This window comes from Mastacembelus armatus, chromosome 15, assembly GCF_900324485.2.
Source record: "Mastacembelus armatus chromosome 15, fMasArm1.2, whole genome shotgun sequence".
Classification (NCBI taxonomy): Eukaryota; Metazoa; Chordata; class Actinopteri; order Synbranchiformes; family Mastacembelidae; genus Mastacembelus; species Mastacembelus armatus.
Window position 1 is genome coordinate 18,605,353 of NC_046647.1, and position 14,731 is coordinate 18,620,083.

General features: G+C 39.3%; 1 protein-coding gene across 2 annotated transcripts in view; it reads left to right on the forward strand.

Annotated features, from left to right (window-relative positions):
* The first annotated feature begins 4,785 nt into the window (after positions 1-4,785).
* The window catches only part of LOC113132160 (inactive phospholipase D5-like), a 28,979-nt gene continuing 19,033 nt past the window's right edge, over positions 4,786-14,731 (forward strand). For both annotated transcript variants that reach the window (XM_026310080.1, XM_026310081.1), the window contains exon 1: positions 4,786-5,274. In XM_026310080.1, coding sequence (XP_026165865.1) covers positions 5,269-5,274 — 6 coding nt within the window. In that variant the 5' untranslated portion in view covers positions 4,786-5,268. The remainder of the gene's footprint in view (positions 5,275-14,731) is intronic.

Sequence of the window (14,731 nt, forward strand, 5' to 3'; positions counted from 1 at the left end):
CGAATCTAAATAAGCATTGATGCAGCGACTGGAGCTATGCCATTAAGACCTCAGACAGTAGAGGGAGCTATTGTTTAATATAAAAACACCACAGCCATACAAAAACATGAAGACTTTCATTTATAAACATAATGTTTCAAGATATTTGTGTCTCTCTGTGCACATATCTGACTGTCTGTGCGTAATTATTCTTGCTGCAATAATGAACACTATTCATTTCAACGCTACATAAATAAATGTCTCTCCGGGAGGGTTTGAAACTTGCTGTCAGTTTTATGTCTGTGAGCTTTAAATTTCTTACATCTCATTTACTTTAATTGGCTGCTTTTTTTTTTAATTTGTTCTCAGATGTTTTTTATTTTTGCTGTGTGTCATCTCACAAAAAACTTGCTACCTCTATCTCTTTACACACACACACACACACACACACACACACACACGCAAAACCACATGCCGAGGCAGATTAATGGCGAATATCCACTGGATGCCTTGTGCTTTTTCATGAAGTGAACTAATTAGGCAATTAGCTAAAACTCATTAGACAGTTTGTGTGTGCAGTCTTTGGGAAAGGCAAGTTATTTTAAATGAAAAAGAGTTACATGAGTGTGATTGCAGGGTGCTCATTGATTTGTGAAATTCATATATCATCAAAATGTCAGAGTGATTTAGCCCAGTAATGAATATCCAGTTTGTATCTTCAGTATATCTCCTACAAAGACACTCTCTGGCTCTTTTAACACTTGTAGCCCTGAGTTGAGGACAGTGATTAAATAGTAAATATTCATGTTGGCATTTCATCTCATAATCCAGTTTAATATTCCTCTTCAGTCCTGTCTAACATCTTGATTTATAGAAATGTTTTGTATTAAATTTCACAGGCGAGCAATTCGCTGCTTGTGGTTGTAATATTGGAAGCTATATTGCACTCTCATGGTTCAGAAATTTTCAATAAGCAGATGAAACAGAGCAGACAGTTGTTGTGGTGGTGGAGTCTGTGGCTCAAGGTGGAATCATTTCTTTGCTTATTACTTCATTACAACAGCAAGTTTAACAAGTTATGTTGCATTTGTTTAATCCATACACAAAATGAAAAGTACAAATTGTGGGTCTATGGGGATTTATGTGTTCTTAGCAAAAGGGAGGCATAAGAGCCAAGCAAGCTGCCTACAGTCTTCATGCTGGTTAAGCTGAGCAAAGGGATGAGAACAGCATCAGTCTTCTCATTTATATTCCACAACAGGATGAAACAATAATATGATTATTGTGGTGGTTTAGAGGTTAGAGGGCGACACAAAACAAATCTTTGGCCAAGAATGAGAGCAACATTATTGATACAGCATTGATCAGATCTAGGGTTCATTAGGTTAGTTTAAGGGGCTTGTGATGGAAGATCTGCAGGATAGTGTTTTATTTTTGAATAGGATTCAGGTTTGAGGTAAACATCCTTGAGAGGCAGAAACACATTTTGATTGTGGCTCATTTTCTCATGAAGAAGCAAATGTATGTAGAATAATGAGGTTTCTATGATGCTTCACTTCTCTAGACTCCTGTTTCATGTAGTACACTAACCTTTCTAGCAGTGTTAACAACAGTTATGTGATGTGTATCCATCAGAGAGCTGAAAGTGACTGTAAACACTTAAACTGTCTGCTTGGAACTGGGACATCCTTCCTTACCTCAGCTTAAACTGTTGCTAGTAAAACACAAACAGTCCTGATATTTGAGAAGATCCACTCTACTTCCCTGTCAACTGTAACAAACAAGTAGGTCTTATCTGTTATAGGCTGGCATTTATAGTGGTTTCTGAGCTTCATATAATCTAAGAGCAACTAATAGATAGTGCACCTAAGCATTGAAAACAGTATATTTTAAATATGACAAATGGCTCTTGCAGTTTGATGACCAGGCCTTCAGTGGAGTGTGGGATGCAAGGAGATGTCATAACCAAAATTGGAAGTGTCTTTAGAGTATATTTCCCATCCTAATATTTTTGAGACTGGGTTATAGACAGTAAATAGGCAACAGGATTGTATGAAGTGATAAATGATATAAAATCCATCTATCAATTATCTATGCTTATCCTGTTCAATGGTCTCAGACAGGCTGCAGCCAATCCCAGCCTGCTCAGGGTGGAGGCATGGTATATTATAGTATTATAGAGCTAATATGTAAAGACTAAGGATGCAAATTATTGATTCATTCATTAATCATTAGTTGGTTGACCTTGTTGATCGATTAACAATTAATCCTAATTATAAGTAGCGATTTTCCTGTGAACCTAAATTTCTCTCAGTTTATATAGGGATAAAATCTAAATGTTGCTTATATACTGAAAAAAAGTGCATGTCATATTCCTTAATGATTTAGGGATACACTGCAGACCATGGCATTTATGTATTATAACAAAATAAATTCTGCGTAGAAATTAAGTAAAGTATGTAGGATACTCATCTGTTGCATATGAAACATTAGCAACATAAAATAAATTCTGAATACAAATCTAAACAAAGTATTATTTAGCTTTAGCCTACATAGAATTAAGCCTACATATAATATTATTTAAAAGAAAAGAAAATATTACCCTAGTAGGCTACTTAATATGAACAACATGAAACATCAGCATTTACAAATAATCTATCGTCACATACTTACCTTCCCAACACTGCAGAGATTGTAGGTTGTGAAGCTGATGAACTCTTCACATTCACACCTACAGGCAATTGAGAGTTACCAATCCACCTCACCTGCATGTGTTTGGACTGTGAGTCTTAGTTTATTGCAGTTTATATAAAAGTACATTATCTACAGGAGAGAAAAAAGTGGGGAAAAATTCCTATTCAATTTTGAAACATGTGCATCTGTCCCATCACGCCAATTAGACTCTGTATCTTGTCTTCACTTCGCACCCACATACCCGTAGTAAACGACTTAAAAGCCACCTGGGTATTTTCTGTCACATATCACCATCTGGTTCAGGTTTGTTTGTACACAGAGGTGAAATCAAATCAAACAGCGGGCATTGTTTGTTGGTGCAATTCTTTTCTAGGCTGTCACATTCTGACACTAAATCCCACAGAAACCTTGCAACAGCTATACTCAAGGTACACACGTTATTTCAAAGGTGTTTTGAAGCTTCACAGTTTGAGTTAAATGCCTTATAAATCCAATCTGGAAATAGGACACTTCAATGACAATGCATGAAACTCTCACAAGAGAGCAGCAACAGTAGGGTTTCAGTGACAGGGAAACACATCATCATGCTGTCTAACGTCCAGCTCACACTGACCAGAAAGCATCAGCAGCTTGACCCAGCAGCTGGCAGCTCCCCACCACATGACGTAACACGGGGAAGGAAAGCTGGAGTTAAAGCCTGAAAAGTGGCTGTGAAAAGACCTGAACCCACAAACCAAAATGCCGATGTACTGTAACTAAGACAGGGCCAGCCAAAGTCCTCCTTGTTTTTTGTTGTGAGCCATGCCAAATCAACAACAAGCTCACAGTTCAAAGCAACAACCAATTCTCTCCAACAACACTTACTATGTACTATAGATGGATATCATAGATGAGTGCTTATACTGCATCACTAACACCTGTGACAAATATAAACACAAGTCTTTTTGGTGTGTGTGGATAGAAAAACTGACAATAATCTAAGTGGATAGTTTTAGTGATTGTCACCTGTTATTGATATGAATAAGAATAATGTTCCCTAATACAAGTGTACAGTCCATTAATTGCAAAGTGCAACAATTTTAAACTTGAGCTAAAGGTCATCCTGCATGTGATTTGTGAATGTTGGCAACTGTCTTTGTTTATGGGCTTTTATTGCCAATGCAGTAAAGTTGTACTAGAGTGGAGGGCAAGAGGTGCAGGGGGATGCTCAATAAAATACAATGACAATGTTCAGTGTAAAGACAATGTATTTATAAGAGCTTTAAATATAAAAACACATTTTCTGTATTTTCTACTCAGTATTCTTCTCTTCTCTTCTCTTCTCTCCTCTTCTCTTCTCTTCTCTTCTCTTCTCTTCTCTTCTCTCCTCTTCTCTTCTCTTCTCTTCTCTTCTCTTCTCTTCTCTTCTCTTCTCTTCTCTTCTCTTCTCTATACCAACAGTGCTCCCTGCTGGCCATTCTTTGTCAGTACACAGCTACAGACAGACTTTAAGACATTTACTGTCTCTACCTCTGATCAGGTGCTGCACTGCATTTCAATGTGCTATTATTGCTGTTTATACTTCAGACTGTGAACGTATTAGTTTATAATATCTTTATTTTGAAGTCACAATCAAGAATCAGAAATGAAGTGCATTATTGTGTGTGTGCCCTTAGTTATTGCAAAATAATAAAAGGAATGTAGATATAAGATTTAATACTTTATAATACAGTAGTATGGTTGTTTACAAGTGTCCCTGGATCAGTATCAAAAAGGTTTTCCTCCACATTTTTTATATTTCTGATTGAAACGCTGAGCAAAATAGACCTGAGAGGAATAGGTGTGCATGCCGTTTGCTTTAATCACATTGAACAAGGGTAGGGCAGCTGTCAGTGATGCACAGTAGGGTGGGAGGAGAGGAGCAGGACAGGAAAACGAATGGATGGTGACAAAAGAGGCGAGTCAGACCATCTATTAATTTTCTCTTCCCTCCCTCTTTCTGTGCCTGTATGGGAGAACAGAGAAATGCGAGCTTTCTATTAGACAGAGAGGGTGGGGAGATAGCAGCAGTGAGGGTGGGAGAGAGAGAGTTAGAAGGAGGTGGACAAACACACGATACCGTGAGATGAGAGGAAGGGAGGAAAGTGAGACAGAGAGGAGAAGAAGAGGAAGGAGGGAGGACAGATAACATAAAGAAGAAAGGAGATGATAAAAAAATAAAAGGAAAATAGATAGATAGGTTGACAGGTAGCAAGAGGCCGATAGCTTTTAGATGACTGGATTGGCCGTGTCCTTTTGTGTTAGAGTTTTCATTCATACAAGAGCAGGGGAGTCTAGGAGGAGCAGCACTTTCCCTTTCCAATACACACACACACACGTGCATTTACCAACACCAACAACACATACATTTTTGCTTCGGGGAAGAACGGACTGCCCTCCCCTGTGACTCCAGGGGAAGGAGGGAAACAACAGATCTTATTGCTCTCTCCTCACTCTCTCTCATTCTTACACACACGCACACACACACACACACACACACACTTTCTGCTTCTCTCCTCACACACACTCAGGAAAGCACATGTGTTAGAAAGTGGACTAGCAACGGAGGGATGCGTCATGAAGGTGAGCTCTCCCTACTATACATTTATTATAGTTCTTTTTTTCATGTGAGTGTGTGTGTGATATTACTTTAATTGTCTGTCTGAGAATAATGCTCAGACATAATACTCAAACATTTGTGCTTGTGATCCTTGTGCTGTAGATGTGAAAGTGATTACATTTCTTACTGGAAGTGACAGTAATTCTCGACTGCTTCACTGAGGCTTTTTAACTCAGTGTGTATGTTTGTGTGGAGAGGCTTGAACACTGAAAAGGATATTAATCAGTTGTGTTAATGTTGTTCTTGATTATTGTGCTTTGTTAAAAAGCACATACACACACAATGCACTGAGAATGTGTTAAGAATGTGCAGAGTCTACTTTTATCCATTGAATTGATGTTTCTATGAAAAGTAGCTCAAAGCTATTTTAATGTACTGCATGTTATACTGCACATATATCTGAGTGAGTCCTCGCAGGCCTTCAGCACTGTGCATGCTCACACAGACTACATACAGAACACCTAGAGGATGCTGCTATTTGCTTTATTGTGTGAATATTTCACTCCGTGCAAGTGATAAACATTCTGTGCCCACAGGGCAAGTTTACAGGCAACCATCCCTGTAGCTACACTGTCTTAGCGCTGCATCACAGCTTCTTCAGTACATTCGGAACACGTGAAGCCCAACTCTGATGCTGAGCGGAGCCAGCAAGACTTTGATCATAGATATGATGTTTTTGGTCTTTTTGTTTACCACAATTTCTTTGGTAATCAGAGGAAAATGGGTTTTATTGCATTTCATTTCTTCATCTATTTAATCATTATGTACTTTCTTTGTCATTTCATAGACTTTTTATAGTGGGGTGGGGGTGGATGGTGGCTGACTTTGAATTCATGTTGGCTGATGACATCAGCTTAATGTATTTTTTCTGAATTCCTGGAACTAACTCAAATCCTCTTAAGGCTAAAACAATCACATTTGGAAAAACACAGGGGCAAAATCAAAATTTGCTTAACACACAGGCCTGTTGCTTAAACAGCCACTGAAGCTGAAACTGTAGCATTGTTTAATATCTGTCCCTCTCTGGCTCCTAGTCCCGTCAGTTTTTCAGCCTGCATGCACAAAGTGGGCTCCTGGGCCAAAATCAGTTGGCCAAGTCTTACTTGCTGCACTGAAGGGGCAGAGAGGAGAAGAGGAGAGCTAGTGATGGGGATGGAGTTAAATCACAGGAGTAAAAAAACAATGGAAGGGATGACAAGATCAAAATGTGTCATTGTGATGAGAAGAAGAGGAGAGGGGTGTAGGAAAGATTACAGATTACAGAGACAGAATAAGTGCTGTGGCAGAGAAAAAAGGGTCTTTTGTTATTCTGTTCACAGACAGCATCAATACGCTTGGTATACAGACACACACTCTCACGCCTGTGCACACAAACAGACCGAGAAGCCATCAGACCATGGTGCAAAGCACCAGAAGAGAGTAGAGACCAAAACACCTGAAAAGGTATCCATGGCAACCAAACCACTGGCCTCTGCATGCTAGTCAAAAACAGTGGGACAGATCCAGAGTCAGCGTATTCGTTGTGATATTTCTTCAAAGACAGATCATCTTAACCAGACCTCACTTCTTGAAGAGGCTTGTTTACACTGCAGGTTAGAGTTTAGATTAGCTGAAGTTCAGGGGTTAAGTTGTCTGAGTCAGTGCACTGTCTAGAGATGGTTTATATGTATTATACATCCATCCTGTGGAGTGTGCTTATGTAGGCACCCATTATGTCTGGAAATCTATGATTTGAATGCACATTTCAAAAGGCAGCACAAAAATATTTTTCACTCTTCCCTGTAGACTGAATCTAATCATTTCCTTTGCTGATCTTTCCATTGAAGGATATTGTCCAAGCAGCTGCCAGTGTGCTGCTGTCAGAAACTTGTTTTTGCCTTTTGGAAAAATGTTCCTCATTTTCCTATCCTGTAAGGTATGCTGAAAAAAAGGGAGGAAAAAGCTGACAAAATGAAAATGCATTGTACAGTAGAATACAGAGGTGGTTTTTGCTGTGTTGGCTGTCACTCTGAACGCTGTCCAAAGTTTGATTTAGGTGTCAAAGTAACATTTCAGCAGTGTGATGCAGAACTACCTGATTTATTTGTTCTGTTGCCAGAGGCAAGCTTAGCAAAGGAATAATATAAAATCCTAGCACTAAATCAAACTCTGGTCTGGACCTGTATACACACTGACATAATGGTCTTCAATATAAGCTCGAGTGCTTTTGAGACCATTTTTAATTGTAACTAAGAACATTTTTGCTTTTAGGCCAAATTCAAAACAACAAATCATCAAAGTACAATCATCATACAAAGGCTAAATCTCTGTGTTTTGTACTGTGCATTTTTGCTAGTTCTTTGCCTTTCATGTCAAAAAAGAAAGGTGCTGTAGAAAACATAAGTCATAATCTGTGAGAAATTAGAGCTGATTTAAACAGGCCTGTGTGGTTAATAACAAAAACTGCCTTATGATTTGTTGCTACATACATACCACAGGCCGCTTGACATATTTCTGAACCAATGGCTCAGTCCTCTACATTACTGATTGGACAAACACACACACTCAGACACACACACACACGCACGCACGCACACACACACACACACACACACACACACACACACACACACACACACACACACACACACACACACACACACACTTCCTGAAGCTCTATCCATCATTTTCTGTTAACAAGGTTTTAGCAGGCAAAACAAATGACACCTCTCAGATCATTGCAAGATCGTAGCGGAGAACGCAATGTCTGATTTATCAAGGCATTAATTATGGATGAACATGATTTCATTAGAGGAGAGTTATGGATAGGACAGGATTTTGGTCAGTGCTAATCAGGGATTCAATCATCATTGCTGTCTGGTTAAATTACTTTTCACTGTTTACAGTGTATAATATATCTACATTTCCAGTCTCTACACATTTAATAAGTTTGTTGTTGATATGTATTAACTTGATAGTTCTGAGACAAGCATGATGGCCGATTGACTTTCAGTATGGTAATAATACATCAGTATAATTTTACAGTTTTATAGCTGTTGTCTGTGTGACAGACCAGCAGTGCACGTTTTTCACAGCTGTAAAGTCAGTATCTTCTTAAAGTCTGCAATAATCAAGTTTGTCCTTGATTTTCAGTGTGTGCTTTAAGTGCAGACTCTTTTATTGTGTTCACGTCATGTTCAGTTCATCCATTTTATGACTGTCACAGCTTTACTGTGCATCAGTTCCCATTAAGCTTCTGTCACTGTGCAATAAACAGCTACATTCATTTCGCTTTAACTAGGGAAGATACTGTACAGCATACAGAGTATCACTTTGTCAAACAAGATGTGCCTCACACAGCAGCTCCTTCACACACTTATGGAGCTTTAAAAACAAACAGTACCAGTACCATATGTTCACCCACTGGCAGGAACACAAAAGCAACAAACTAGCAAAGACTTGCAGAGGTCATCAGTGCTTTTAACTTAAATTCTTGACGGTAGGCATGGTGGAGAGTGGGGTATACAGTGATTGCCTTTCAGTGATTACACTCTGACACATCTGCTGTTAGAGTAGTGGTAAAATGAACAGTTTTCAATGTGAGTAGTTAGACATTATTCAGACGTGTTCAACTCTTTTTTCCACTGCTTCCAATTATAACTTTTTTTCTGTTAGCACTTTTTAATGGTCACATCTGGACAGGCTCAGCAGGACTGCAGACAATACGTAGGAGGTTGAGTTTTTGTATCAGTGTGAGTGTCATTGCAAAAAAGTCTAGACTCAGTGTTTTTAAAGTTAGCTCCCTGCCCCGGTGTTAAGAGTTAAACTTCTTAATGTGTCAGCTCATTACTATAAGCATCAGCAACCCTGGTGCCTGAGAGAGAGAGAAAAAAGGCCAGAGACACAGAAGGCTGAAAGACTGTCAGGGCCGGGCACACAATGACATTTTAGTCATACATTCTGCTGATGATAAGATGTAGCATCAAACAAATGCATCAGTGTACAGCAGCACAAACTGTTCTTTAACACTGCATAGTGCCTAACGCCTCCGGTTATTTCATTGTAACTGATTAACAAAGCTAAGTGTCTACTGTCAGGATGGCAGCTCTGTGAGGCTGCACTGAAGCACAGCACTATGATAATGTGTAATGGTGGCCACAGTGAAACTACACTTAGTGTGTCAGCATGCTAACTTTTGATAATTAGCAATAAGCACAAAGTACAGATCAGGCTTCAGAGAAGGTTTTTCAGGTATTTGGTAATAAACCAAAGTTTGTAAACAATGATGGATTTGTTCATTTATATGGAGGGCATCAGATAAAAAAGTCACTCTGAGTCATCTGATCATCTGTAAAAAAAATGGATATTAATTAATTAGTATCTCTGGTGACATTTCACTAAAGCCCAATTATGTAAACCTTGTCAGATGATCCAGTAGTTGGTGAGATATTTCAGTCCGGGCCAGTGATGGGTCGACTGACGACATCGCCAAGCCCAGAGCCGCGCTGGCAGCTAGCAGCACTAAGTCAACATAAAAAGAATCACGCAGGCATGTTAACTTGATGTCTGTTTTTTAATCTGTTGCCATAAAATAAACAATTAAAGAGACATTTGGATATTCAAATCACAGACACACAAATGGAGTGTTGACAGGCTGACAGCACCAAACACACACCCATAAACATAAACCACTCACACCAGGAGCAGTCAACGCTAACACGTAGTGTTCCTGTCAAATGACACATTGTCAGTGAGCTGCTGCTGGGTTCAAATTTGTGTAAGACACACAGTCTTTGTGTATTTGCCCACACACAAGCACCCAAAGCGCACAGACAAAAAAAAAAACTTCACAAAGATCTGCATCATGAAAAGTTTTAGGGGCTACAATTCTCTAAAAAAGGTCACGGAGAAGAGTTGTGCTCAGTTATATTTCAGCTGCACTGCAGATATTGTAGCGAAGCCCCTTCTCGAGAACAGCTCATCTCTTGGTCCCCAAGGTGATAACTTTGTTCAGCCACAGCAAAGAAACCTGGTTCTAACCTCATTTTAATCAGTGCAGCGCGTGTGCAGTATGCTTGTTTGCATGTGTATGTTTGCAGCTGTTTGGAGAGTTTTGTTTTCACATTATATTCTCATATTCTCCTTAAAATTGAATTTCATGGCACATTGCTTTGTGATTGTTTGACTGATATCCTGTTTTTAAAGCTGCTGATAATGTCCTCACTCAGTCCTAAAAAGTCCAGTCAAATTAAATTAAACAAGAGGAGGCAGATAGCTGAGCCCTTATTGTGAATCGATTCATGGCAGTCTCCCTCCCTCTCCCTCTCTCCGTCTTTCTTTGTTCCCTGCCATTGTGGTAATTTAGCCAAGGCCTGTGGCTTGTCAAGGGATCAGGACCAAGCAGCTCCACTGGCAAAGCTTTAATGAAACACTTTTGGCTCGCAAAAGATGTTTGTGCTTGACTGGGTATGTGTGTGCGCATGTGTGGGTGCTCAGTAAAACATACTACATCTGCACCAGCTGAGCCAGTGCAACTGAATACCCTGTTGATTCCACCACAGACACATGAAAGCACACAAACTCAACATATGCACATGGTAGTGATGGTAGTGACAAGAGCAGTGGCGGGACGGTTCAGTAGCCGTTTATGAGGAGAGCGGTGGGAGCAAATGACATCAGATGGGCAGGAGTGTACAGAAAAATGCAGGCGTCTGCAAAAACATCTTCTTTTTAGTAAGATGAGAAGACAGTAGTAACTAACTGTTATAATTTGCAGTAGCTGCATTGATGTGTTTAAGGTGGGTTGCTCAGCACTGCCCTGTGTACAAATTTCGTGTATCAATATTAGTATGTCCTCTGTATTAATCTATATTCAGTCTTACCTACAGAAATGTTGTTGAAAAGTGCTACTAGTGGGTGTAATGTAGTTTTCAAGCACTACACTGAAGACATGTCAGTGAATGATGCTTAGCTTCTGTGCTAAGATAATATATAGATCTTCAGTAGTATTCTCTCTGTGTGAGCTTCCTGTGACGTGCCAGCTGTATGAATGACCAGTACATATGTTCTGTTCCTATTCAACATCGACAAAGAAGCAAATCTCACACGTATTATTTATCTACAGTGTCCACCCCCACCGCTGACTGAAGGAAGATGCTTAACTTTCCCATTATAGTTGGTTTCTGACTGCACTGACTGGATGTGTAAACATATGATTGATTGGTAGGTTACACAGGGCTCAGCTCTCATCCTGGTCAGCAGGGCTCTCATGACAGTTTTACTGAATTATCTTTATTCATTTGAAAGCCCAGCTGTGCACAGCAGCTTTGCAGAGGAGGGACACATGAAGACAGCGATTGAGAGGAAGTAGATGGAGTGCCTGATAGTGACAGAGGTGCTGTTGTAATGGCAGTAAAAGAGGCAGCAATGACATTTTATATTGCCTGACATAACATCTTTAGAGTTTACATGACTCTAGACATATTTAATAGTAACATAAAGAAAATACATAACTTAGCAGGTAGGGTCAACAAGAGGCAACTACAGCACTATGTAAAATATGTGACAGATGATGGGAGTGATGGCCCATGGCCATAACAGGACTTTGTCAAAGTTCAGAGGTTAAATAAACAGGTTTACCACTGGACACACAGCCAGATCCGACAAACATACAGGATTTATCTTTACCACTAAACGTCTGCAAGAGCTGATGTACCAGCTCACTAATGTGAGCGTCAGCATTTCTGGTGACATGAGGCTGACAGACTGTCAGGGCCACATGCAACATAAAATTCAAGTCATACACTCTGCTCAGTGTAGAAAGCAGGGTAAAGAGAAAGTATGACTAACAGGCTGCTTTACTAACAGGCTGTTTTACAGGATAGACAAGTGTCCACTGCTGACGGTAACATTAAAGGTATTCAAGAATCAGGTAGTAGAAATGGCTCAAACGCCTAAGGGCAATTCAATACAGACTCATGCTCTTTTATGTTTTGTCTTAATGCCATCTGTCCTTTAACAAGTTGCTGCTTGCACAATGAAAATTTGCAGAGTGAAAATTTGCACATTGAAAACTGGGGACAGCCGTTTAGTGAAAATGCCTTCAAATCTTTACCATTTAAACTTTAACCTGCACACTTCAACAATGTGGTTACATTGACTAAACCTCATGGCTGTAATTAATTCAGTTATCTCTGAGTCAATAAGTCTGGTTTTTACTAGAACAGCAGTGCAGTAAGTGTTCTGTCTAAAACCTTAAATTCATCACCATGTCCAGCTTTGAGCCTTTCTTTGGGAATCACTATGATTTCTGTCCATATTTCACTCTCTCTTCCTGTCTCACGTACACAAACACTTTCAGGGGTGTGTGCCATCCTTTGAAGGTCAGCTTCAGCACTGGTGTTTGTCTTCACAGGTGGACACTGACCTTTCTCTGTTAAGCCAGTTACTGAAATGGTCAAGGAGAAGGTCACACAAAAGCTACTGTGAAAGAGTAACAGACTCCACCAGATAAGGGTATAGATGATGGCTGGGTGGGACTTGTAGGCTGCTAATAAGCCATCACTCATCACACCTATTGCACAAACATAAATCAGCCCTTACTGACAGTGTGTATTCTCACTAGATCCCATTTTTGTGACCAGTGCACTGCAGCAGTAATCATAAATTATTATTTTCATTGCTATTGCACCAATTACACACACACATACACTAATTCTGCATCCCAGACCCACTGGTCAAAACATATATAATGGACTGTACTTCAAGTAAAGCGGGCCTCTGTACAAGCCAGTGTTCTAACCTTCAGCGCCAATGAGCCCCAAGTGAGAACTGGAGAATAGATCCAGGGATGAAGCGGGTGGATAGAGGGGTGGAACAAACAACTTGAGAGACCAGAGCACATTTCCCAGCTGAGCAGAAATTGATGAGCATGGTATGAGGGTATATGACTGTAAATCTAGGAAAAGACTAGAGCTGCTGGGACTGTATAGCTCAACCCGTCTCATCCCCAAACTGTCTTGAGAAATGATGGATGGCATTGCCATCAGCTTCAGGAATAGAGTCCTTAATTGATACAGAAGCAATTCCACATGGAACAACTATATACAAGAACATACAGCAGGGACAAACCAAATATCTATTTATTGAGCAGTCATTTGTCAAATAAACGAAACCAAAGAACACAAAACAAATACATACAGCATGAAATATAAGAAATATATATAAATATGATGAAATAGATAAAAAGGATAAGAATGTGTGATGTGAGTCTGTGCATGTGTGATTTTGTTTGTGGACAAATGCAGCCAGGTGTTGTTCCAGTGCATTGTTTACCTGCCCAACTTGCAATGTTACTGTTTATATTTACTATTTTCAGCAAAAAAGGCTCTAAGGTGGATTCAGCACTACTGAGCTGTATCTGCATTAATTGCACAATTAATTTTAGAACTATATTTTCATAGGTTCATTAGCATCACTATATGTCAGGAAAAACATTTGCAGTGTGAATGCATGAAAAAATGTGACTACTTTAAGAATTTATATACATTTTGTGATTTTTATATCATAAATATGTCTCAACTCATAAAATAATGTCAGTGACATCTAATCACCTTCAGACAAAGTGAGACACTTCTATGACGCTATATGTTCTATAGATTCAGCCAAAGTATATTAAAAGTAAATATGCGATATATAGTGTTCCAGATTATTCTTTTGTCCTGTGTGTGCACCTGTCATGGATGGATGGATGATGTTCCTGCTGTACTGATTTGCATCAGCAGTGCTTCAGACTGAAAGTGAAAACAATAGTACTGGCATTAAATCAGACACTTTTTATGTTGACCAAAAGCTTTGGAATACACATTTTTGTGTATTCTGTTTTTGCATGTTTGTTTTTATGCTTGTGTTGGGTCCTTGTCTGTAAGCCAAGTTTCACAGATCAGATAATAAAATGACTGAACTAAACAGGGCTGTGTAGAGGCAGACAGGCAGATAATGTGGAGAAAACTCAATAATGTTATAAGTCAATGTTTATTTTTGTACAAACTATGAACAAGACCTAAGGGACTTTATATACAATAATGGTACCACCAGTGTCAAAAGCCATAGCATGCAAAAAAGTCCCAGTGAACAGCTACAGAAAATGAATCACTGCATAATTCTTGTCCATGATAAAAATCATGTCATCCAACTTTATGCCTTGTAAACAAAAGGCCATCTGGACCCTTGGGTGCATCACAGTGTTTTTTAATGACATCTGAGCTTGCAGGATCAAAAAGCACCAAACATAAACATGGTGTTTAATTACCATAAGGCAAAGCAGGGCAATAATGAAGGTGTAGAGAAGGGACACATGACATATTACCAGTACAACATAACAAATGAGGATGCTTCTGTGCAGCCCATGAGGGATTACTCTATAAATAATTATATGGCTCA